Below are 26,852 nucleotides of genomic sequence, written 5' to 3'. Positions count from 1 at the left end.
ATCTATAATCAAGCAGTCATTGGTTGCAGCACCTTTTCACATCCAACTCACTCCGCTCTGTTGTTTTGAAATACTGCTCTTCTTGCTTCAAACATACTCATATTTTTTTAAATATGTTATGTTATTAATAATTGAAATGTTAGGTGTGCTGATACTAGAATAAAGTAATTCCCTAGAGAAGATGAATCAAACAGTATAATGCTATGAGAGGTGTAGACATTTCATATTTACAGTAATTATCCTGTAGAATCCTTTTAAGTAATACCGTCTTATTTCTTTGTTAACCCTGAAATGATGTTTGTCATTTAGTGGCGATCTTAATCTCCTTATACCTGACATTTATCCATTGTCTTTCCTTTTTATTCAAATAAAAAGGAAACAGAAAAAAGTCGACTGTAATAAAACCAGTGAGGCAAATTCTTGCATCATTTATCACCCTCAGCGTGTTTTGGGTTCCAAACAGGCGTTGTTGTGATTTCTCTTGTGGTGACTGACCACTCTCCCATCAGCAGACTTGTGCTGTTTGCTCAGGTGATATAAAATAAGAGGCCTCAGAGACGGGTCACTTTGTGGTGTGAAGGAATGATTAAACTGGCGGTAAGTCATCGGAATGCAGGCGGCGGTTTTTCACACGCGTCAGGGGACTCTGGGTACGGCGGTATACAGACGTGCCTCGCCTCCTCTCTGCAGCATTGTGCAGGAGCGGCTCCACCGTGCTGGAACCGAGCAGATGGTGAACGTATGCGGCGCTCATGCATGTCATCATCACCTTCATTAGCTGAAGGTGACATATGACATCATCTGGCCCGCGTGCAATGTGGGGGCCAGAAAGAGTTGTTTGCTACTTTTGTCTTCCTTTTTTTTTTATTGCAGCGTGGGTTCAAGGTTGTTGATGGGAGGGATTGAGAGTAATCACAATCCCTCACACACAAACACACACACTTTCTTGTTCCTCCTCATCCTCCCTTTCTTCACGCCTCCTCCCTGCATTAAGGTAAATAAGGGCTTCCAGCGGGGAGCCAATGAGCACGGGCCACTGAGCAGAGATGCATGTTTGTGTTGCCTTCCTCCCAGGACCCTGCTCGTTTATCTTGGCTGTCAGGTAAAGGGCAGACTCAGAGAAGGTGAAACTTTTTTTTTTAATAAGGCCGGCTTGGTTTCCATAGAGACTGTAGGACAACATTTCAGGGACAATGATAAGAGAGCAAAGTGTGGTCTGAGGGCATCCCGCGGTGTGCTATATTGTTGTTTGGAGACATTTGTGTTTACGTCAGAGGGATGAAAGAGCTATTTAGATTAATACTCGGGGAGCCTCGGGACTCAGGCCTTTTACTGTCTGTGTGTGTGTGTGTGTGTGTGGGGGGGGGGGGGTTAATGAGAGCATATTCACACCCAGCTTTCAGCTTAGGTCGGGGGCTAAAAGGTAGGTTTCCACTTATAAAGAGGTGCTGAGTCTTCTGTGGGAACAAAATCCCTGATATGGACAGAGAAGACCTCCAATGACTGCTGCTTTTTGTTAAGGGAATATGTTGTTAGAGGAATATTTTTAATACAAGCTGCAATATTGCCTGGCTGAAACTTTTCTGTGAAACAATAAAAAATAAAACCGCGGAGCAATTAAGGTTGCATTTAGACACTTGTCAATATTCCAAACGCGAGCTACCTCCGCATGCAGAATATTCTCCAGGCTAAAAGTGCATCAAGAAGAAACAAATTGCACAGGTAATGAATACTTAATGACTACTACATTTTTCACTTTGTGCCGGTAAATGGGAAGCATGTTTAGTTAACAAATGAGTGGAAAATCAAAGGAACAGAGGGGAACCCACACGCATTGACAAAAGCCTGCAGCTGCGAGATAAACCAACACAATCGTAAGAAAAGATACGGCAGTCTTTGTTTCCAGCCGCACTCCTGCAAGAGAGAAATTAAGTCACTTCTGGAGCAGAACTCAACATGGATACGGTTCACATGTAGCCGTAGAGTCGATGTGAAATAAGGCGCCCTTGATAAGACGGCAAGCAACTCTAATTCATGCGTGCTTAGAGCTACTGCAGGGAAAGTGTTGAATTCAATATTAGGCACTTAGCTTTTATTCTGTATTCATTCCAACATTATGATTGTCTCTATACCAGGAAGAAAAACCTACAGGAGAAAATAAAACCTGGAACGATATATCAGGATCTTTTTTGCACATGTCCATAACAGAAATGACTCCATTAGTTTTAATATTTACTGCTCAGTGGTGTGAACAAATGTGAGAAACAGCTTTTGTTTTCCCCACAATGTTGCCGTGTCCTTGTGATTAAATCACGAGGCAGCACTTTCTTTTCGTCAGCACCTGCAATTCTTTACGTTTTTTTTTTTTTAATCGCGAAACAAACAGATCTCATTCACACTCAGGGTTCTCTCGCTAAAGACGTGCTACCTCTGCTCCCTCTTTATGAGCATCAACTGCACATCTTTTCCAACTCTTTGTCCCCCCTTTTGCCAGCAGCCTCTGATTTATATCTGGAGGTAAAGAGGAAGAGTGCTCCGCGGGGACCAAGTCTGGCGTGCTCGCAGTAGACGGAGGCAAACGGATATCACACACCGGGGCGATGGGTGTGTGCTCTGACAGCTCATCAGTGGACAATAAGGCCTTGGTTGTTAATGTCCTGATACCTGGCACTCTGCAGGGTCACAATCTGCTCCAGATGCTGGAGGCAGGCGTCCAACTCAAGGAGGGAGTGGACTCACTGAAAAATGAATGGAAACTAGAAGGACACACACATACATGCACAACCTGCAACCATCAGCCAAGTCCAGAGTTTACTGTCTCCTCTCCTCCTGCTCTCGCTGGCAGTTTCTGCAGCAACATCAGGGATAATATCTGAGCACAAAATAAATGAGATCTCCCTTTTCCAGAAAGCTAGATTGAAAATGTATCTGTGCAGAGCAATCATGCATAATTCGGCAGAACAGGAGTGGGCTAAAGTAGTGACACACGCACACACGCACGCACACACACACACACATTCGAGAGGGACTTATGAACTCAATTTAGTCAGCCGGACAGAGTTCTTGATTCTGTCACTTGGGATAATCGTCAGGATGTGGTACTCTGACCGAGCCCCTGCGTCTAAACCCGGGCAGGATATAAGGTCATGTTGGAGTGGAACTCTAGCCATGCAGCACCCAGACCTCAAGTGCTCTGGTGGTTTTGTGGTTATCTGCAGTAGCCAGCTGTCGCAAGCTCTTCAAGAACGTCCCCTCTCCTCTTCCGTCTGCCTCTCATCTTTCCCTGTCTCCCTCCTCTTCCCCTCTTTCTCTCGCTCTCGCTCAATCAAAGCTCTCCAATCAGCCCAAACAAATCTGTCCTTCTCCTTTTGTCTTATTTTAGGGTGAGTACTTGTGAGTGTTTTCTTGCTACTGGTGTTAAAAGAGTTAGTCTATAGTGTGTCAAAACACTCTAGAATGGTGGTTTTTAAGAGCCAAAAAAACAACACGAAATTACAGGGTTTGTTCACAGGCGGGATGAAGAGAAAACCCACGGCTATATTTGTATTGCACTTTATGAACTCTTGTTGGCCTTTAGGTACACTGTACATTTTTTTTTTCTCCAAAGTTGTTTTTTTCACAGCATGAAGGGAAACAACTCTCTTTCTTTCTTGCGTGAGAGTGACTGCGAGGACAGCTATGCATAATATATCTGACAGCACATGTTTAAAAGGTTATTCCTTTTCCGTTCAAAATTAGGTCAGTTCATCACAGCAAAACGAACACAGGAGGAGGCGGTGTGAGACTTGATGTTCTGCAGCGTGTCTGTTTATCACTTAAATTCTGTTTTCTGTCTGTCACTGTCAGGAACAACGTGGATAAGAAGCACCACTCTGCGGCGTACATCATCACAACGGATGCAAAGAGGCAGAGGAGGGATCAGCAATCTGGCATGTGTCTCTGGTGTGTGTGTGTGTGTGTGTGTGTGTGTGTGTGTGTCTGTGCATCTATACCCCAAAGTGTGGAGCTCCACCTGCTGGTTATAGAGCACCGCAACAGCATGTAAAGAAGGCTGAAGCACAAGGATTTACGACTGTAATGACCACAGTCATTTGACTGAATGGGCCTATAGCTCTGCCAGCAGGTTTATTTATGGATGGAGACTGTGCATTAATATGTGAACTGAACAATAGCGAGCCCACTGTTATAGACTTTGATGCAGCATTACGAGGAGTTTTCTACTATTAGCAAATGTTGTGTGAGTTTGACATTATTTATTCTTAACCCTCGTCTTTATTAAGTCAATTTTGGGGTCGAACAGATCTTGCTGCTCTACATTATAACCAGTTTCTTTGAATGTACTGCATTTCTCTTATTCTGAGTTTAAATCAATAAGTAGAAACATATTTAAAGTGGTAACTCATTCTCTTGCAATAAACGGGACTTGGCCACTCAATAAAAGTGATGAATGATAACCGTGATGTATGGTTCATAATTGAGATAGTTTATATTATAACGATATGGACCTATGGGTCTGACATAAAGTACAAAGTCAAGTATAGGGTTAGATACCAGAAGGGTTACACACCTTTGTGTTTGATGTTTAATAATTTAAAAATAAAGTTACTCAGGTCTCAGTAGGATCGTGTTGTGAAGAAAGTATTGTCTATTAAAACACATGCAAATCATAGGTTGTACAGAATTTGCATTCATTTTCTGCCCTAACTTCAGAAACATGTCATCAGTCCAAAACACTGTTTCCTAAAACTAAAGGTCTCAATCTAGTAATCTATTGAAAATGTATGTACTGATAACTTTTAAGAGGTCACAACAAGCAGAAAAAGGATGGGAATTACTTATTATTCCACACAAGCTGTCCCCTGACGGGAACACGTTGTGGATTTTGCAGCAAGGCTCCCTCTGACATCCCTCAAATGAAGAAGTATGTTCCCTGAGCAGGCTGGAATAACCTAATCTCTTGATGCTTCTTCAGTGGATTCCTATTAGGAGAGCTTAAAAGCTGTCATTTCTGTTAAGCACCGGGAAATCACCTGAGTGTCACATCTCGCGTGTTGATGGAAAAGCAAATGAGACAAATATGACAGATATGTAAATAACAAAACAGTCGAGTGAGGAATACAAAATAACAGAAGAGAACGTATGGAAATAGATGAACATTTTAAAAAAATTCTACATTTATAGAATCATTTTCAGTGGATCTGTTCCTCTGCTAACTGCTCACACAGACGAGAGGCCTGCAGTGCAGCTCCAGAGCTCTTATTACCATGTCATTAACCTCTTCAGGATTAACCGGGCAGGGAAGAGACACGGGAGGGGTCATAGATCAGTGCTCAGACACCCACTCCAGCATGAAGGGTGGCCTGTAACAAGAAAGGCCACACTCTTATCTGCCCGCCTGTCTTCAAGCATCTTTTTCAAATCATACTGGAAGAAAAATCACCCCACAGCAGTGATCCCTCCATGTTAAACTCCAACAGCAGGCAAGGTCAGTTGCCTGATTATCGTAGAAATAAAAAAACTGTTGTACTCAATTAGAAAAAGGCTCTTTGAAAGAATAAACACAGCGCCAAACACCTGGTGTGTGTTGGCAGCCGTGAGACAGACTGCAGGTGGGGATGAATTAAAGCGAGTCTACACCGGAGGAGGTTTTCATGAATAAAACATCACTCTTTTTTTACTTGTTGAGGCTGTAGCTTTTTAGCACTGCTATAACTCCTGGTTGTTGTCCCCCATTGGCAGGAAGTGTGGGAAAGAAACATATTTCTAAATAGATTTCCTTATGATGAGACGTCAAACTGCATTAGGAATCAAATGTGTGGCGAGTAAAAAAAGGAACGAGGGTCTCTGTAATCCCATGACAAGCGCAATTTCTGCCTTTGTCAGTTACTGCAACAAAGAAACAAAGAAAATACTGGTGAGTGTGTGTGTGTGTGTGTGTGTGTATGTATGTATGTGTGAATGAAGCCAGCTCATGGCTCATGGCAACCTGCCATTACTCCAGTGTGTGTGTATCCATGACGGATGGAGGAGGCATGTGGGAACGTGCTAACCTTTTTGCCCTGACAGGGACAGTGTCTCCAGCCAAAGAAGATCACCATCACTGAAACACTTTGAGGAATGATCCCTCGTTTTATTCGTCACCTCTGGCTGTCCAGAAGCATAAATCACAAGAATGTTTTAATCAGTCTTCCAGTGAGACTAATGTTTGTACATAACAAACCCCCCCCCCCCCCCCAAAAAAAACAACAACCTTTACAGCAGTAAACTGGGGCTGAATTACAATCTTCCGATGCTTGTGATGATCCGATATCTAAACTTCTCCAAGGTCTTACTTTTAAAAACGAGAACCTGCTTCTAGAAAAGACTGTTTTCTAATCTCGATCAGCTATAACTAACAACTGACGATTATTGATGTGCCTGGAGAGAAAATATCACAGCACCTCAGCATCATTGCAATCCTTTCAATTTTCTTTTAGTCTTCTTTGCTCTTTATTCATTCTTACTCGGCTACATGCAAAAATAGGCAACTCTTAAACTAGAAAGGTACTATCATTTTTACAGCTTGTAAGGCTAAAGCACATGATGTACTGCAGGTTTCAGAAAAGAAGCCAAAAGTCGTCAAAATCCTCACTGCAGTTGAAACACAAATGACAAAGAACGAACGAGCTCTGCAAAAATAACGCATTCAAGTCTAAACTTTGCTTGAAATGTGTGAATAACTGATAACAAGATCAGGTTTCGGTACATAACACACATATTTCCAAAACAGTATTCGGCTTAGATATCCAGCTCCAGCACACAAATCTCAGGAACCTGTAATGACCTCCTGGAGCAAAACAGACAAAATATCGGATGTTGTTTGTTCCGCAGGTATTTTAGATTGAGTCTCATTTTTGCTGTTATTTCTCATTGTTGCTGTGAGCACAATAACCAGCCTGCACATTACTTCAGTTCAATGACTCAACGTTGGATTATTTCAGGTGAAATTAGCTGTCACAAAAGATGACAAAAGTGCTAATAGGAAAGAAAACTAATCAGAAAATTCTTGTCCAATCTGTTTTCCGTTTTTTTTTTTTTTCTCCCTCCCGGTAAGAGTGTGTAAGAGAGGAAAACAAAGAAAGAAAACAAATGTGTTTACCGGATCTCCCCTAAAGTCAGGCTCCCATCATCTGCATTCACAGAGACGCCAAGATGAAAGCTGCGTGTGTTCTTCCTCTGTGATCTTATCTGATTGTTCTTTATCTTGTTGTTTACCGTGGACCCAGATGAGGACGTGCATTAAATCTCTCTTAAGTCTCCATCTCCTGAGTCATGTTTTTTGTGTTCATCCCACTTTATTAAATAAGTCAAAGCTCTGACGCAACTCACTACTTTTAAAGACCACAAAACAATCTGCACCAGCAGGCACAAGCCGCTGTAATAAAAGGCATCTGAGCACATTGAAATGTACAGTTTCACACACACACAAACACACACACAAACACACACACACAACAACTGCACCAATCGTTTAAGGCCTCTGAGGCCTCGATAAGCCTCTGTAAATCAGCCACCATCCGGTAGTGAGTTTTATTCCCCCTCTCTCTCAGTGGATGTTGGGTTATGACCCGTAGGCAGGAGGTTATTTATTGCTTTAGTCTCAGCTTGTGTTGACTCCCAGCCACTCATCTATGGTTGGAGGCTAATAGAAAGCAGCACAGGGTTGTAGATCTGCAGGAAGCCCGCTCAGCTACAGGGACTCGGCTCGATAGTCTCCTCCGAGCCTCGTTTTCCCCAGGTTCTTAATGTCTCTCTATTCCTCAGCTTTCTGCCTCTACTTGTTTTTTTTTTCCCGGTAATGATCAAATCAAAATGAAAACCTGCGAGTGAACCTGAGGTGAATGAGTCCTTATCAATAAGTGTTGAATGAGGAAAAGAGAAAGGAGGGTTAGAGAGCTGAGAGGAGGAAGCCTGCAGACCGTAAACATTTCCCAGAGCCTGCTGGCAGAGATGATAGACAGCCTGCAGCCTGCTGCTCTGCCTCTTTCTCCAGCACATCACCAAAACGTCTCTATTCTCTGAGACGACTGCCTCCTTTGTAATGGAAACTTGGGGTGATATGTTGGGAAAGAATGAAAAATGAAACACGCAAGTAGTCAACGGCGGAAAATGGATGGACAGATACCTCTATCAGAAATTGGTAGAGATCAAACTTGGAACTCATCAGTTATCGTCTGATGATGATATAACCTCAGGGAATGATTGGCAACTTTCCAGGTCGTTTGGTGTAGGTGAGGGTCAGCGGTAAAGGACTTCTGGCCAAGACTTCCTCTTTATTGCCTTTGTTTATGGTGCAAAAAACGACTTGAGGAGCGAGAGTGGAGTGATTACATCGAAGAGGGTTGTTATCTTCACTTCATTCAGATATCTGTTTAAAGTCATTAATTAAAGAATCATCAGATGAACTCCGAGGGGGGATGGGTTGGATAACAGAAGAAATCTGAACCCTTAACATACAGTATATCTGCAAAAAAATCCTTTCAAACTGGTTAATGTCCCTCAAAAATGAAAACAGCACAAGTTAATACTATTAACAAAAGTAGAGAGAGACATCTATTTTCAACTACAAACCAATACCTCTGCTTTCCAGGTTTTATAAAATGTAAGATAAACTTTTTAGTCATAGTTTTGATAATTTCATAGAAAAGTACTATTCTACTACTCAAAAACAATTTAGATACCAAATCCTGTCCTGAGCCTACAGATTCTGCATTTTCAAGGAAGGAGAGACCTTACTATAAAAGCAAACACACAATACCCCAAGCCCAAAACCCTAACCCATCTTAATCACATCAGCACTTCATCGTTGATAAAACTTTTCATCTACTATGACTGTGCAGTAACTGTTATTTAACTATTAGCATGTGATTTGTGTGCTTTAGTGTTTTTTGTAATATAGTGCCTTCACTGCGTTTTTTGTGTTTAGACTTTGTCTCGATGTTGCTACTGAAGAACTGCTCAACTGCCTTTTGTTGTTTTTATAAAATTGCCAATAAAAACCTTTTTAATTCATAATCTGTGTATAAAGAGTAATTACTATAAAAACTAACTGGATCGGAAATCATGACAGAAGGTCTGATCTGGGGTTGATCTATTCAATCCAATTGCATTTGACTTATACATTGAGGCACGACATCCTGTGTCAGACTTAAGTTTCAACTTATTATTATTAGAGGTATTTCATGCTTGCTTCATTCTTCAGCTACCTACAATATATAAATGCCAAAGTTTGTTTGGGTGGTGGTATAATGTCAAAACAATAAATAATAATGAATCAAATTTGCTTGCATTAGTTGTGACTTTATGGTGTTCATTTGTTCTCGTTTGATGCAGTCGTATTGTTTCATACTGGAATTGTATTTGTCTGACCAATTTGTTGCGGCATCTAAAAGGTTAATTCATTAATCACAATTCTGGTTAATTTAAAGGATTATTTTTTAAAAATGTTGCGAACTGCAAAATAATCTATCATTTTAATAATCCTGTATAACAAAATATTTATGTCTCAACTTGTTCCTTTCTGTTTTACAGGACAAGGAAAAGTCTGATCTTGACTCTCACATAAAAGAAGGATCCTAGTCTCCTCCATACAAAAGGGCATCCAGTTTATAAAATAAACAAAGCTATCTGATTGGTCCTCTTGGTACTCTTTATTAGCCCATTAAAAAAAGCCCAGGAATCATTAACTGGAACAAAAAGGTCTGATCTATGCATCCCTATCCAGAATGACCCCAGCGCTCTCTTTCACTTTCTTTCTTACCTTCACACAGCAGCTGTGAAACAATCCGAACAAGGCTGTCATCCTTCAAAATGCAGCGTCTAACCCAAACTGGCAACACAAGCCTCAGCGTGGTTTGAAATACTGGCCTACTTGCCATTTCTGCAGCGCTGACAGCAGCTGACAGTTCAGAGGAACAACCACAGACTGAGGATATATGAAGGGGTCCTTGAGTGATGACAGCACAGCTAAGATGGAGAGTGGTGATGTAATGGAGACAGGGCTGCTGACGGATACTACGAGAGAGGCCAGTTTGTCTGCGGCGGTTCAAAACCATTCATATCCAAGATCTATGTGTAGAAGCAACAACACTTAATAGAATAATCCTACACCTGTGTCAGCTGTTTGTATGGGCAGTGTGTGTGTGTGTGTGTGTGTGTGTGTGTGTGTGTGTGTGTGTGTGTGTGTGTTTAGAGAATGGTCAAATAGTGTACAAATGGTCGACTCTTGTAGAGTCACACATAGAGACGTCTCTGTGGCTGAAAAATATATAACGTTATCAAACTAAATCCATTCCCTGGCATGAAATATGAAACTTTTTGTCCTTTGAACATCCTGACTTGTATATTACTTTGAAAGAAAAACAACAATAAGTCTTTAATGTTGTTTTATGAGGAAATAAAACCATTTACTATTCTGTCACAGGCTGCAGCACCAAGGTTTTTTTTTTTTTTTCATCAAGCAGAAACCCCCCGTTGTTCTTCTGAAGTGTCCCCATTAGGACCCAAGTAGGACAAATAAACATGTTTACAGTCCGGTTCAAAATACAGTTGTGGTCGCAATTTCTTTAAAAAAAAACAAGGGGGAGGGGGGGAATACATTTTTTATAAGTCACCCATTTTGATTATGAGTTTTGCATAATTAGGCATTAGAATTGGTACGGCTGAATTTCCTTATTTGTAGCTGTTTGCGAGGAGGCTAGGCTTAAAATCATAATAATGGCCTTTAAGTTATAATATGTGAGATTTTAAACATTATTAAATACACTAAAAACAAAAAAAAGTGCAACATCTACTGGACATCTACTCTGACAGTCGCATATCATCCCTTTAAACGGTTGGTTTTGTTTCGTTATGATATATCGTTTGGAATATGTTCGCTAGATGGAAAGCTGGAAAAGCTAAATGTGCATGTTTCAGCAACTAAGAATAACGATAGACCACGTCTTTGTCTGCTGCTCAATTAGCCGAAGTTAGGAGGAGTCGGCATTTCCAATATTGCGACAATCACCATTGGGCTTCATAAGGCTTCTTCAAAAACCAATGGGTGACATCACTGAATCTACGTCCATGCAGTTTGTTTTTTTTAACTTTCTTTTTCTCTTGAATCCCTCTCACAATGAATCTACTGATACATTTTTACATCAATTCTATCAACAAATCAAGAGCAGTCACCGACTTCATTCCTGTTTGCTAGTAATGTTCTGCATATTCATTTATTCATCCGGGGATCTGACATCAATGAAGATTGGATGTATGCATCCAAAAAGAGTATTCCTAAAGGGGGGACGAGAGCTGATGGAGTCATCTGATCTGAAAATAGTTCCTTCACAGCGGCAGGTTTGTTTAACTGTATTTGTGCACAAACGATGATGGCTGACATAATAAATCTATTGTACTGGTGTTGGAGCAACAAAACAAGCACATTTCTCTCTCCCTGTCTTTCAGGTTTCATGTTCAGATTTGTTTTAGTGTTAAAGTGTTTCTGGGAGGCTGCTGGGTCCTATGCTGAGGTTATTTTTCACTACTGTTGGCTTTTCTGCTTGTGGGCAAATAATCATAGGGCAAGGCAGGGTCTTCAACAAAATGACACAGTTTAGAAGTAAAACAGGAATCATATTTGAGACACAAAAATCTTTGTTTTGGAGAAATGGCTACAAAACAATTATTATTATTGTTATGTCATAAGATTTCAATAAAGATAGATAGATAGATAGATATGAACTTTAACCTCTACTAGATTAACATTAAAACACTTCTACTGTCTCTTAACACTGCATTTACACCATTCTGCACAGTCAGTTTCAAACAACTGGGTAAAGTAACAAGTAAAACATGTTATGGACAGAATGAGGATGATTTGAAGTGATTCATTTTCCAGTTGCAGTTCAAGAAATGCAGTTATATTATGGAGTGTTGGGAGTGTGCACCTCCATAGGCTCAAGACAACGTGATGGTTTTATGTAATGCCACTTTTTCAGAGTAAGGTACTGACACAATATCTGTCTAAAAGATGGGACATAGATTAAAGGATCAAATATTAATGAATAAAAATGTCAAAAAAAATAAATGCCTCATGCATGTGAGGGCTTAGTGATTGGTTTGAAGCAAATGTGTTGTGGATTTTGGCCACAAGATTTCAATCTGACTGAACCGTGGGTGATTTTAAAAACTCAGGAGGATTGTTACCATAAGCCACTTGACGATGGAGTAATTGAATGTGTCATTTGTACTATTGACCCTGTATAACACAAACCTCTTTACAATGTCCGTCCCATTCCAGCAGGAGAGCCCGTCACCAGAAGCCAGCTCGCTCACACACAGCTGATCGGCCAGGCCCCCGTAGTACGTTCGGTAGAGACGTAAACTGTTCAGGAAGTCCCTGAAAAGGTGTCAAATTGCAGCTTTAATGAACTGAAATCCTAAAATGACACATCTCTCGAGGCAACACATCTGTTATCTTTCACTCACTCACCTTCTTTTGACAGCGAGCGAGTCCCCTGACACTCTAACAGGGCCTTTTAGAGGCAGGGACTCTCTGCTGCTGCTGCTGTGCTGGATGCTGACTGACTGCACAGGCTTCCTGCTCGCAGGGCCACACAGTTTGTGCACCTATTACCCAAAGAGACGCACACAGTTTTAAGTCCAAACACTGAGGGAAAACGTGCAGAATTATTAGTATGGGCGGCTGTGGCTCAGTTGGTAGCGTCGTCGCCTCTCGACTGGAAGGTTGAGGGTTCGATCCCCAGCTGAGCAACATGTCCGATGTGTCCTTGGGCGAGACACTTAACCCCACATTGCTCCCTCTGCTTCGGTGGTGTATGAATGGATTGTACTTTATGAGTACAATACAAGTAGTCTATGATGTATGTCGCTTTGGATAAAAGCATCTGCTAAGTGAATTGTAACATTGTAACATTATTAAAGGCTAATCTATACTGGTGCCTGACAAATAGTCCCTCATTTAGATGTCTGAGTGACAGCTGTTTACTCTAAGTGCTATTAGTGCAGCACAGCCTATCATATCCCATTTCTAATGTAATGCATGTGCGGCCTGTTAGGCTGCAGTGACACATGACGACCACAAGATAGAGCTGTCGTGTCTTCATGACAAATGGAGACATGGTTTGGTTCAGTAAAAGAATCCATTGTGAGAGGTTTCATAACGAGTAAATGTTATGCTGACAGAAAGTGATGCTATTACTTCATGGTTGGATTATCTATGGAGTGTCTGATCCACCTGGATCTGCCCACACAGATGTCATTTCTAAAGAGTTATGGATTGATCTAACCTGACTAACCTATATCTGTAAAGCAATTTATCTTTGGTCTTCACAACATAAATTTATATGAAAAGTAGCTTGAAGCTGGAACACAAATTAGATTTAAGATCTCTCCAGGGTCGAATAAAATGCTTTTTCATCTACTTCTTTTCTCTGCTTCTGTTTACTCTGTCAGATCTCTGTACTGGTTTTCACTGTCCCAAAAAGCCCCCAAAAAGTCTCCCATTCAGGAAAAAGGGATTTTCGAGGCGGTAAGAGAGTATATACAGGACACATTATCGAGCTTTTCATTCTAGATAGGCAATGTGTGTGTTACACTAAAAATTAATAATAAACTACCAGGAATAAAAATGACTTTTTAAGGGTCTTAAACATGTGTTTCAGAGGGAAGAGATTTCACCTAAAGGGAGCACCAATGGATATATGAGGAGCACTGCGGAAAGAAAAATCCAAAGTAATTATTTTAAAAAGGGAAACATTGTCAGATGATTGTTTGCAAGTCAAGTCACTGTGTTTCCCACACATACTTCAGGGAAGAAAGAGGTTTTTTGATTGTGGCTCTTGCAGAAATATTTTTTGGTCAATGTGGCTCTTAAGTCTAACCAGCTGAGTACTACTGCTTTACATTAACATTTTTAAAGTATTATTAATCACTGACATCAATTTTGGTTCAGATGGGGGCTGGATTATGAGAAAGGATACAGGATGCACCATCATCTATCCTTGTGCATATTAGTATAATATATGGACTGAACTAAATCTATCTACTAAGTCGACCTGACCTGTGCTGAGAGACGAGGTCCATTTTTCTGAGCGTGTCCGACAGCATCATGAAGCAGCGTGTGAACCCCCAGCAGCACTTGTTCTAAATCCTGGGGTCCCTGCATCCGCCCTGACAGGCCCTCAAGTGAGCGAACAAACTCCCTCCAGTGAGCATCAATCTCCGCCATGCTGGCTAAACAGCCGCGCATCACGTTCAGGCAGTACCCCATGCAGGGCTTGGCCTGGGTTAATCCCTGTAGAGAAAATGACTTTGAGATCAGTGATTCCGGTAAAGACTGTCATTAAGTCTGATCGATAAACTTCAGAGACATGCGTCTGTACCTGGCAGTGAGGACAGTAGTGCATCTTGAGAAGGGCCCGCCTGCACTCTCGGCTCAGCTGCAGGTGGTCGGTGGTGTTGATGACCTCGATGCCAAGGTGAAGTGCTTGAAGCAGAAGCTTCCCAGAGACCCCAGAGCGAGCAATCTGATCTGCCAGGAGTCCTGGCGCTGCACCGAAGGGTCGCACATCCCGCCTAGACAACCTGACACACTCGGCATAGCCCGATGAGATGTCACTGAGGCCCGGGTTGATGAGGTGATTGTAGACCAGCGGGAAGAGAGAATCGAAAAATCTCTGCACCAAGTCATCAACGTTGAGTTCAGAGCCCAGCAGGAAGAGACCGATGTCAGTGAAGAGTTCCTGCACGGGGCCCACAGCCCGATCAGCCATGGTGCGGTACGACTCGTGGAGGATGGTGCTGGTGTAATTCTCTGCCTGCCTCATCAGGACCTCGAAGGTCTCTGTGGAATGGACAGCAGAAAAAGAGAGAGAGACAAATGTAGAAAGAAAGACAAATGATTACAGAGGGACTTAATAGAACGCTATCATTGCAAGGTTGACATTTTTAAACATCAGCCACATTTTAACACTTTAGATTTCAGAGCGAGACTTCCGTTTCCAGTCAAAAACAATGTTACTCTTTAGCTATCTAGACAGGGATCATGTCTGTAATGAAGACAATGACAAGAAGTAAGAGCATGCACGTTTAGTGGAAGCCCCTACAGTTGTCTGCAAAGATTAAGAATGGATGCAAAGTGCGTCAAAGAAGTAGGGCTCATGTTTTAAAACACTGGTTTAACCTTTACATTGTCCTTGCTGTGTGTTGAGAGCAAGAAATGCAGAGGCAAATGAAAGCCTAAATATTCACTTTCTGGCAACACCAGAAGCTGAAACTACTGAAGTGATATATGAACAGGGGTAGTCAATATGCAGTGCCCTTGTTAAGTTTGTATTTCCAGAGAAGAGAAGAGAAGAGAAGAGAGAGTCTTCAGGGGTCCCAGCAGGAGTCGCAGCCCCCTGTGTCTTCTCAGAATAAGGAACAGAGTCCGTGCAGGGAAGCAATTTGTTCTCTAATCAAAAGCTGAACTGACAGAAAAAAATGGGGGGGGGGGGGAAATGGACAGAGAGAGAGTGGTTTAAACACATGAGTGTAGAAGCTGCTTTAACATGAACAGATCTACAGTATATATATTGTTCGATAAAAAAAGACCTTTTTCCAGCATGACTGGCATCAATGAAGAGAGGAGAGAGAGAGAGAGAGAGAGAGACTCTGTGTCCTGGGAGTTATTGCAGAAACAACAAGGGAATAAAGGAGACGAGAGAATGGTTGAGAATTGTGACAGAAGATGGCAGAGGTTAAGAGACTGAAACGAGGGAGAAGAAAGATTCAAGGAGAAGGGGGAAGGGAGAAAAGAAACGTTCAAGATTATTTCCTCAGAGAATAAGCATCATTATAATGTATTTCATTTGCATATAAGACACATGTTCAAGGCATCACGCCTGCCATTATACAGCATGCACACATAACAGGCTCCATGTCTTACAAGGATAAGACGCTTGCTTTCAACTTAAAAACCTGTATCCCCAAGTATAAGATTTCCCCACTCGTGAATTTTTTATCACAATGAGAGTTAATGTCAAGCAAATCCTGCTAAGCAGCGCTGCTGAAAATATTTCTCTCTGACAAACTAATGCTTGGGCTGCTGCTTCAGGAGGAAAGTGTGTTTCAAGCTGTTGCTCTTTTTTCCTGTCTCAGTGAACCAGGCGCTGTCAGCAGTATGTAGCTTTGCTTGCTAGTGTGTGAGGGTGTTTGTGATTTTTAAGTGCAGCTCTTTGGGAAATAATTCAGTACTATGGCATCCAACAGTGATAAAAGCAATTATCACACAGGGACGCCGGCAGACTTTTTTTTTCTCAAACATGTACAGTGAAATGCAGGTCAAGAAAGTATTTGATATATTATGTCGCATATTTCTGTTGGAAATCCTTGAGGGACGATATGAAAAGATGGAATCAAGCGTTATATGCTTTTCCAGACATGAAGCAGTGACTTCAGCCCGGGTGAAAAATGTTATACCAGCTCGCCTTTATCCCTTTGTCTCCCATTTTTTGTCTCAGCTAATACCTGAGCCGTGGCCTTTCTCCCCGTCATGTGCTGGTCATGAGTTGTGAGGAAACAGTCAGGGTGAAGCCCCGGAGCTGCCCAGGGGGGCTGAAAGTCTGAGAGGGGGGTAAAGCAGCGTGGTAAGGGCTTAGACGGTCAAGTTCTGTGCTGCCAAGCACCGACGTGGAAAGATTGACCGAAAGCCCCCCTGGAGAGGGCGACGGCGCAGGGGGGAACAGAGAGGGGTCGAACATACCACAGAGGTACCAGGAAGGGAATCTTGATCCCAGGTCTCGTATGATCTCAAGACTCTTGAGTTTAAGCAGATCTAAGACTCCGATGTTTGTTTATAAGAAAGAAAAGCTGCACCTCCTACACAGCGAGCTCTCAGGTTAGAGAGCGGCATGAAAAACAAAGCGAGGATGTGCAAAGACCAGAGTGGCAGCTGCGAGGGTGCAGAGTGGGTGCTGCGTGTGTCTCTGTGTTGTGTGTGTGTAAATGAAACAGACAAGTGACAGGCAGATAAACACAGAGACAGAAATGTGTGCTGGCGGAGTACAGTTGGAGATTATTACAACCCTCGGGTGTACGAGGCAGAGTAGGCAGAGTTATGAAGGGTCCCACAGGGATTACTGCGCGTGCTTCAGGAAGAGGTTCACCACATTAGATTGTGGAGTTAATGAATCCCACCTGTCAAACCACATAACAAATATCTGTGTACTCAAAAGATTTGGTCTGTTTTTCTCCATCTCTCCAACCAAAAACCTGCTCATGCTCACTGAATCTTGTCATGGACTTGCGAAGAGATTTTCCTGTCAAAAGAAGGCAAATGTAAAAACAGCATGGATAATAAGATGATCAGTAATTCTGCTGTCTAAACAAGTCTTCTGTGTCAGGAAAAAAAAAAAAAAAAGGAACACCCACACAGGAGCTGCGAGCTGTCCATGCAGCGATAATGACATTATTTTTCATCAAAGAGAAAGTGTGAAGCAGTGTCTCTCACTAGGAGGCCACCACCGGCAGCCAAGCTTCTGGGTAAGCCTGAGGACAGAAATAACATGAGGCGAAAGGAGAGGAGGAAAAAGAGGAAGAGTCAGCAGAGTGAGAGGGAGCCGAAGAAGAAGAAGGAGAAGAAGAAGGTATATATTTTACCTTTCTGAAAAGTATTATTTAAGCCCCCATCAACAGCTCTTCAAATTTTATATCAGGTCAAATATGTTTCATTAAAGCTGCAGTGATCAATATTTTCAGGACTGTGTTATATGAAAAAAGGTCATATTTAATTGTCACCCGAGTCTGCAGAGATTAAAGTTAAGCAAGAAGCGTTGTCTTTCAGCTCATTGTTTCTTTAGTTACAGCCTTCAACTTTAATGTTTTGGGTCGCTCCAACAGCTCTCGTCAATCCTGTTTGCTAGAGACTCATCCACAAAAAAATCAGTTAGGTTCATGTTTGTTAACAGTCGGGCATTTAGAAGTTAAACAGCCAAATATTTCCCTCAAGAGGTGGCAGACAGACAGTCCTCTTGTAGACAAAAACAAGACTCATAGAAGCCTCAATAAAAAAAACTAATGGTTATCTAATTCTTTCAAACCAATGAGCTGCTTAAAAACAACTTTTCCATATCAGCCTTCACATTTATTGCCCACAAGCCGTGATTCAGCCAAACTGCATACTAGTCACTATAGAAAATAAACAAATCAATCTATCTGCTCTTTTTACCCCACCAAGGAGGTTTCATTTTCATTGCCTTTTGTGTTTTTCTGTTGTTGGTCTGCAGGTCTACAGGAAAGCTACTGTCATAACGTTCATGAAACGTGGGTGAAAGGTTTAACACTTGCCAAGAAAGATCCTCAACTTGTCATGTTCATGATATGTATTTCAGTCCAAGCTGTTGATAACACATGTACATATGTAGAGGAGGGTTTTTTTGAAGTGTTGAATTTGTTTCTGCTAAATACAATTGGATGTACTATGTGTAAAAAAAAAAAATCTGATTGCGCCGTATGTGTGAAAAGAACTCACAGCAGAGCTAAGGTGCTGATGCTCCTAACGTATTTTGAGGAAATACAACCAACTTAAGACGACATGTTTTGAATGCCTATACTATGTCTTTTTCATGCTTACCCAAGAACCTTTGGAAGACTTAAGAGGAGGGCTGTGGGTGTGTTTCTGTCCATAATGAGGCTGCCACAGTGTGCATGTGTTGCCTGTGTGTGTTCTGAGTGTCAATGACCCGGCTGATAAGAGGAGAGCAGACATGTTTACATTTCTATCAGCAGGAGGAACATCAAGAATAGGGCGAGCCAGCGTGATAGCAAGCACTCTCAAAACTAAGGAGTGACTCCTAACATTGTTTCAGAGGAGCGGCTCTGCTTTAGTTTACGGGCAGCTGGACACACTCAAGGTTTCAGAATGAAGGAGTGGGGAGGAAAAGTCAGTGGGTTGGACTGTGTGTTTGTGTTGATTCAGGATTACACTTGCTCACTTTAAAACGTCTTTTTAATTGCCTCACTTTATTTCTCATGAATCTATTGTTTGACAGGAAAAACAGCAGAGCAATGACCAACAAACATGAGCAGCTGTGTGTCTGTGTGTGTGTGTCTGTGTGTCTGTGTGTGTGTGTGTGTGTGTGTGTGTGTGTGTGTGTGTGTGACACAGTTTGAACAGCAGCAGGTGTCCAGCTGACCCGGACAATGACGACAAAGACAGATAAGAAGTGCAAAGACAAGACAAACACAGAACAATAACACGAGTTAGACATAACAGTCTTCATAGGTGAGGCTTAAAACAACAAGTCGATATTTAAAAGTGGTTACATGATAAAAAATAACAAAGTTTTCGGAGCATGATAAAAGAAACATTTGAATGTATGCAAAGACGCGTTTAGCAGTTTTAAGGCATTTACTGAGAGTTTTAGTGTTTGAAGCAAGGTTCTGTTTATTGTCACAATTTTGATGGTTAAAATTCTGTATATTATTTTAAATTATGGAAAAGGATAGAGACTGTCGAGTAAGGCAGGGGATTGTATTACACATGTTTGCATATAAAGGAAATTTACAAAAATTACTAAAAAAAAAATGTAGAAAGAAGAGGAGAATGTTTAACTTTGAATCAATCTTGTGCTTCATTCAGCGTCACATTAAGAGGCCAGTACGCCAGGCCACACATCACCTGCATGGGTTTCTCTCTTGTCTGCAGACATTAGAAACTAATTCTAATAAATCAACAATTAACGTTTGAAGGCTCTGCTATCAAAGGCCATCATCATGCATATATATCGACTATCATTTAGCAATAACAAAGCCCCTTCTGTAAGATTCCCAAGCAGCTGAGCTTTTCTCCATGTCTAAAAGGCTTTTAGATTTGATCCCATTTTCTTCCTTTCTCCCATAATTGCTGCTCTTCTCATTTTCTCTAACGTCAGATGATCTGGTTAGCTGTGACAGGGAGAGCTAACCCATGTGATGAGTTTCACTTAAAGTCAAAGCAGCTGGCAGTTTCCACTTAAACGGAAAAACATTATATTTCACAGCATTATCTTATTTCTCTCTACGCACATCTGCATATTATTTGGTCAGAAGGGGATATTGTGACATTTTTACAGGAAGTAAGCCGATCATAGGTCAGACGCAGATACAAGATAATTAGCTATCAACGAAAAAAAAAAAAAGATTTACAGCAAAAAAGGCAAAAACAAAACTATAATAGGCTAAAGGTAGTGTAAGTTATGAGAAAGGCATAATTTTATATTTACCACCAGAGGGAGACATTTTTCATTTAAATGTGGGGATCTGGATCAGTGTGGTGTTAAACAAGAGCAAACAACACAGCCTGTTAAAATTGAATAAACATGTGTTGCACATTCCACCCAAAAACTGCCACAGGCTTATAAAGACTGCACTAGACAATATATCAAGATGTCTATTTATTTAAACCTTAAGGTACCGTCAAAATGTGTAAAAGTAATTAGATTACATTTTTTAAATAGTCCCAAGGTTCTTAATGAAGGAAAATCAAGAGAAAATCATCAATCATTTGATTTGATTTGATTAACGGAGTCCGGCCGCCTCCCATCTAAATGCGAGGTCGCCCTAACTTGTTGTGGGTGTCTTTTGATCAAAAGCACTGTTATCATAAAAAGCTAGGTCAAAATTAGTTTAATTACATAGAGACACTGTTTTCAATTTACATTTCCTCGCTTGAATTAAGAATAGCCTTGTGTGACTTCTTGGGAGAATTAAAAATAATAAACATGCATGGCTATCATATGTGGATACAAATCACAAGATTCTCTTTACTCACTAATTAGCTCCAAGTGGTCCAATTTTAACTAAAAGATGAGCTGATGTAAAAGCTTTAGAGGCATTAGTGTGTTATACTGCATTGACAAGGGGCTAAAACGTGATTGGATTCAGGTTAGAATCAGGTTTAGGCAAGGTAAGAGGCTGAGCTTTATATAAATGACTGTCCTCACACGTAGTGGTATAAAAGTGTGTGTGTGTGTGTGTGTGTGTGTGTGTGTGTGTGTGTGTGTGTGTGTGTGTGCGTGCGTGCGTGCGTGCGTGTTGAAAGGCAAGTCATTGAGGTAAGAGATCAGTCAGCTGGATGAGAAAGAAGACAAGCCTTTGTTGAGGGCCCCTTTAAAGAGAAATAAAGACCAGACTCTCCCTCTTTCTAACACACACACACACACACACACACACACACACACACACACACACACACACACACACACACACACACACACACACACACACACACACACACACACACACACACACACACACACACACACACACACACACACACACACACACACACACACACACACACACACACACGAAGAATACAAAAAGCACTGATAATACAAATGTACTTTAAATATGTCTATATGTACTGTAATGTGAGAGCAGATCACATCACTATCAGCTACTTTTGTTTGAAGCTGTTTGTGTATCCAGGTTTTGTCGAGCGCTCAAATGCCAGCAGCCGACCCCGGCCGATCTGTTGAGCAACGCAGTGATGGCTTTTATTAATGCGATTCATCCTCTCTGAATGACTGCGACCACAACAGAGCAGCCCTGTGACATCTGATAGGCTGCAGAAAAGGCCATTCTGCGTCTAGAGAGGATGAGTCAGTGGCTCTGCGGGTTCAGTTCATCCCCGGGAAGAAAAAAAAAAAACACACACACAATGAAAGAAGATGACTTGCAGGGTGGCAGTCAGTACAGTCAAGAGGAAAATATGCTCTTCTTGTGGCATATTAGGGGATGAAAAGAGCAGCCGCATGCTTTGTTGTGCCAGGATGGCGTTTGATGACAGTGTTTACAGCACAAATGTTTGTGGTGACTAAAAAAAAAATGGAAAGGTCTGATTATGATTGTAAAATGCAGAAAGATGTTTGGCAGAGGAACTGATTGTTTAACCCCATTCCTATTGTTCAAGACAGAGTGATATGCTTTGTAAGGAGTTTTGTGTTGACTATTATTAACATTTTAACTTACTGGGGGGAAAAAACTTTATAAAGTGAACTCTATGTTTTAACTTTATCATATCAGTTCATTTGACTTTTTGTCTCTACACACACCTTTTCATGATCAGCAGATCACATTATCACAATAGAACATAATCTCCCTTTTCCTTCAATCCCTCCGTATAGTTTCCCCACACAGGACGTCCTAAATCTGTACAAATTTGAGAGTAAAATATAAAACGACAGGGAACTTAAATTGTGCTTTGGGACATGTACACATACGTTTCTTTGACTGCCGTTTTATTTGTTCTAACATAAAGAATTTACGTTCACTTCGACTCTATATAAATCCGCATTCCCAAAAAAACATGTGCAGTTACTTTCGATGTACCTGGTAATAAATTGGGTCTATTTCCTGCCTTCCTCTAAGGCTGTTAGGAGGCCAGTCTGGCCTGACCGAGTTACACTAACAAACTAACACACTCTTAAGCTGCTGGATATAGAAGGTTAAAAAAAAAAAAGCCTCCATGTACAAATGTGCAAGAAGCAGCTGACACATTTACAACATTTAAGCACTTATTCATCAAAATCCACTGAATGCAGGACTGACAGAGTTTGATCAGAGTTTTAAATAGCTTATTTGAGCTTTCTGAGCATGAAGCATTTGCGTGAGCATGTTGCTTTGTGAGCTTACAACAACACAGAAAGAAGGTTTGAGCTAAGAAAGCAAACAAACAAACCTGGCTACATCTCAAGAAGACGACCAAGCTGAAGCTCAGAATGCAAATAAACACGTGGAGAAAAAAAAACAGAGAAAGAAAACAAGATAAGGTACATGAATCAGACTTGGCTTCTCATAGAGCATCACCATAGACACACTAACAAAAACACACACAAACACACATGGCCTGGCAGACTGTCCTGATTTAGCAGGAGATTGAGCACAAAGTGTCATTCAGTGTAGACGTGAGTGAGCTCAGTGTACCTGCTCACTCTGAAACCACAAGGTATGAAACTGGGCCTTTTCATGTGTGTGTGTGTGTGTGTGTGTGTGTGTGTGTGTGTGTGTGTGTGTGTGTGTGTGTGTGTGTGTGTGTGTGTGTGTGTGTGTGTGTGTGTGTGTGTGTGTGTGTGTGTGTGTGTGTGTGTGAGGGGGCATGTGTGAGCATGTTTTCATGAGGAGAGGGAGCAACACACAAAGAGCAGAAAAGGAAATATCAAACCGTCCCATCTTAAAATGTTTTCTGCACAAGCTCATACTTCCATGTTGTCAATCTGCCTCTTTTTAAATTTAGAAACAGCAACACCACAAACAGCAGCGGGCTGACCACACTGACCTGCTGATGGCGGAGAGAAATGTTCCTGAGAAGCGTGAAAAGAGCCCCGGGACGTTTTCTTTTTTCAGTTTCAATAAAGGGGGCATTGTTTTAAAACCCAAAACAGTCGCCTGCTCAGAGGTGTTACACGAGGGTGTCCTGGCTCAGGGAAGGATGGAGGGAGGGGGGGGTTATTAAATTGTAGGAGGAGAGGAGAGGAGAGGAGAGGAGAGGAGAGGAGAGGAGAGGAGAGGAGAGGAGAGGAGAAATGGAAAATGAAGGAAAGGAAAGGAAACATGGACAAAGAAGGAAAGGGAAGGAAGAAGTAGAGAAGGCAAGGGGATAAAAGAGGACATGAAAGGAAAGGAGACATGCATGAACAGAATAAAAGGGGAGAGGAAAGGAAATTTAGGAGAACAGGAGAGGCAAGGATAAGAAAGAAAAATAAGGAAATGAGAGGAGAGGAGAGGAGAGGAGAGGAGAAGAGAAGAGAGGAGAGGAGAGGAGAGGAGAGGAGAGGAGAACAGTAGAGGCACATAGGACTGCACGTCATTTTAATCTGTTTTGCCTGGAGTCAGGCTCAGCTTACCATTAGCCCTTATCTTTGTGTACTTCCTCCGTCCACATCAATAAACACACTCCTCCCTACATACATTAATGTTTGACAAACGCATATTAAGCCTGAACTAATTCATAAATCTGTGCACTCCCACCTGAATTACAACAAGAGACACTTTCCTCTGTCTGTCTGTGCATGTATCCCTTTTCCCACTCTCTCTCTCTCTCTCTCTCTCTCTCTCTGCTCCTTCTTTCCTGCAGAAGGCTTAAAAGTCAATATTTGAGGATCTGTTGCAGCTCTTGAACACTTCAAAGAGCACAGAGCTCCGCTGTGAACATGGCCTTTAATATGCCGTTCAGGAAAAGAAGCAGAGAGGGTCAATAAAGAGGGGCACAAGCACTGCTTGTAAGGAAGTGTGAGTATGTTGTGCGTGTGTGTCCTGTACTTTTAGGTCAAATATCTTTTCCACCGTGAGGAAACACAGTTCAGGTTTAGCTCAGGCTGACTCGTAAAACGTGCAGAGAAAAAAAAAAAACCCAGACAGAAAGAGAGACCGCGGCAACAGTTTTAAGAGCCGGAGAGAAATTCATAATTTCATAATAAAGCTTTCATTAGCTTTCAAAGGTGGCTCTGTGTGAGGCTGTGGAAAGGTTTCCCACAGGAGATGTTAGAAGCGGGTGAAGGAGCTGACAGGAATGACAGGAGCCTGAATAGGCGGCCTTATGCACACAGCATGGCCACTGATTACTCTATTGAACTGGATAATTACATAAGATTTATCAAGAGATGATATGGAACATTAGGTTCAGGGGTCTGAGAGTGGTGAGCTGTGTAAATTCACTCCGATGACTCACCTACAAAAGAGAAGCTGCGATGGTATCGACATTCTCATGATTACAATAAACTAACTTCCGAGAAACAGAGTAGAGTGACGTCTGACTTCTGGTTCAACAACAGAAAATCTATATCAAGGCCTTAATTAAAGCTTCCCTACCACAACTCATAAAATGGAGGGTAGGCTGTGGTGGGGGGGAACAATTGGCTATTAGCTGGACTTGCTTTAGGCTTTGTTATCCAGCTAATTTACAATCTAATTTTATTTCAGCTGTTTGCCTGTACTCTTCTGCCCTTTGTTTTCTCAGAAATATTGTGATTTTTGCTCAATCTAATTGTGAACATCTGATGTTTGAATTGTTCTATATAATTATTTTTTATTATATTGTCATTATATATATATAAAGATATATTATATTAGAATATATTATATAAAGAGGTTTTCCAAAAATCAAAGGTGATTAAGTTTGTGATTTAAGAAGCTGCATGTTATTTGTAAAATCGTGTGGAACTTTATTTTCACAAATCCTTTCAAAGCCCAAACAGCACGAAGTGCTCACACTTTGGACTGGGCATTAAGGATGAGACACCATATCTGTCTGTCATTGTTTGTAGAAAGTATTTTTATACATTGTTGTTCACCAGATTAAACCAAGATTTTCAATCAGACACTATTGTTTGAATTACACATAAAGGAGGTGACCAGAGTTGCTTTTTTCCACCTGAGAAACATCTCCAAGATCAGATCAATCTTGTCGTTTAAGGATGCTGAGGTCCTCATCCATGCCTTTGTGTCATCTAGGCTAGATTATTGTAATGTCCTTCTGTCGGGTCTGCCAAAGAAAAGTCTGCGAAGTCTGCAGATGGTTCAGAATGCTGAAGCTTGTGTTCTAACCGGAGCCTGCAGAGATGAACACATTACCCCGGTGTTGGCTTCTTCATTGGCTCCCTATTCATGCCAGAGCAGATTTTAAGGTGCTGCTGCTAACTTTTAAAATATTAAATGGTAGCGCACCATTGTATCTTACCGACCTGGTGAACTCCTATGTGCCTGCCCGAGCCCTGCGTTCTCAGGGGACGGGTCTTCTGAGTGTCCCAAAGGTCAGAAAGAAGACAGTTGGTGAGCGGGCTTTTTCTTTCCGTGCACCGACACTTTGGAACAGTTTACCTGTGGCCATTAGGCAGGCTTGTTCGGTTGAGGTTTTTAAAGCAAAGTTAAAGACCCACCTGTTTACTGTTGAGTATGAGTCATGATTTCTCTGTATGTTTTTTCCTGTATTTTGTATTATGTATTGCTTTGTACAGCACTTTGATTTAAAGCGCTTTATAAATAAAGTTATTATTATTATTATTATTAAGATAAAGACAACAATATAAAGATCTGAGATAAGCCACTTCTTAGGAACTACAGTTTGACTTGATGCGTTAAACTCAGGTAAAGATGAGTTTATTTATAACACTATTTTTCACTTTGTGGGACAGATACAGCTGATTCTTCATTTGATCACATTAACATGGAAGGATGTTGCAGTGATTTTAGGGCCTTTCTGCAGAATCAATTAACGTTAATTGTAATTTTTGGAGCGAGTAAATGACAAAATGACAGAAAATATTCAATAAAATCAAACTCAGACTTTCCTTAAGGCAACTGTGTACATTTCATCCGTCTTGTTGTATCTCAACAACCACAGTTTACAACCATGTCAATCAGAAAAAAGCTGAAAATCTTACGCCTGAAGAAGAGAAGGTATCATAAATTAACTTGGCTCAACAATTACATCAGTTAGTTAGTTAATTAGTTAGTTTGGCAAATTAAATATGCTGCCCAACTCCTCATCTTTTCTTTAAAGTCCTAATGGATTTTTCATACAATCTGTACTTCTGTATGTCTTGCCCCAGCATGTCATGTGTGTGTCCTTGTGTAGTTGAAAGGATCTGTTTGAGGGCATGATAAACCCGTCCCAAATCAATTCACTTTTTTTTTTCTGCAGTTCCTTGAGGATTTAATGACGTTTTGATTGGATTTGAATTAACAGAGTCTTAGAGCTACATATTTAAAAGTAGTTTACATTGTGGCATGTGTTGAGGAAACATTTGTGACTGCAGTAGGATGAACAGAAACTGTAATGATACTAAAATCCA

At 41.2% G+C, this 26,852-nt stretch overlaps 1 protein-coding gene across 1 annotated transcript in view; it reads right to left on the bottom strand.

The window, feature by feature from the left end:
* The window catches only part of gpc5a (glypican 5a), a 118,503-nt gene that overhangs the window by 74,335 nt on the left and 17,316 nt on the right, over nt 1–26,852 (bottom strand). The window contains exons 3-6 of the mRNA XM_061036019.1: nt 14,424–14,884; nt 14,102–14,335; nt 12,512–12,648; nt 12,293–12,418 (exon numbers count right to left, since the gene is read on the bottom strand). Coding sequence (XP_060892002.1) covers nt 12,293–12,418; nt 12,512–12,648; nt 14,102–14,335; nt 14,424–14,884 — 958 coding nt within the window. The remainder of the gene's footprint in view (nt 1–12,292; nt 12,419–12,511; nt 12,649–14,101; nt 14,336–14,423; nt 14,885–26,852) is intronic.

The sequence above is a fragment of the Labrus mixtus genome, chromosome 1 (genome assembly GCF_963584025.1).
Source record: "Labrus mixtus chromosome 1, fLabMix1.1, whole genome shotgun sequence".
NCBI lineage: Eukaryota > Metazoa > Chordata > Actinopteri > Labriformes > Labridae > Labrus > Labrus mixtus.
This window is presented reverse-complemented; position numbering and strand designations above follow the sequence as displayed.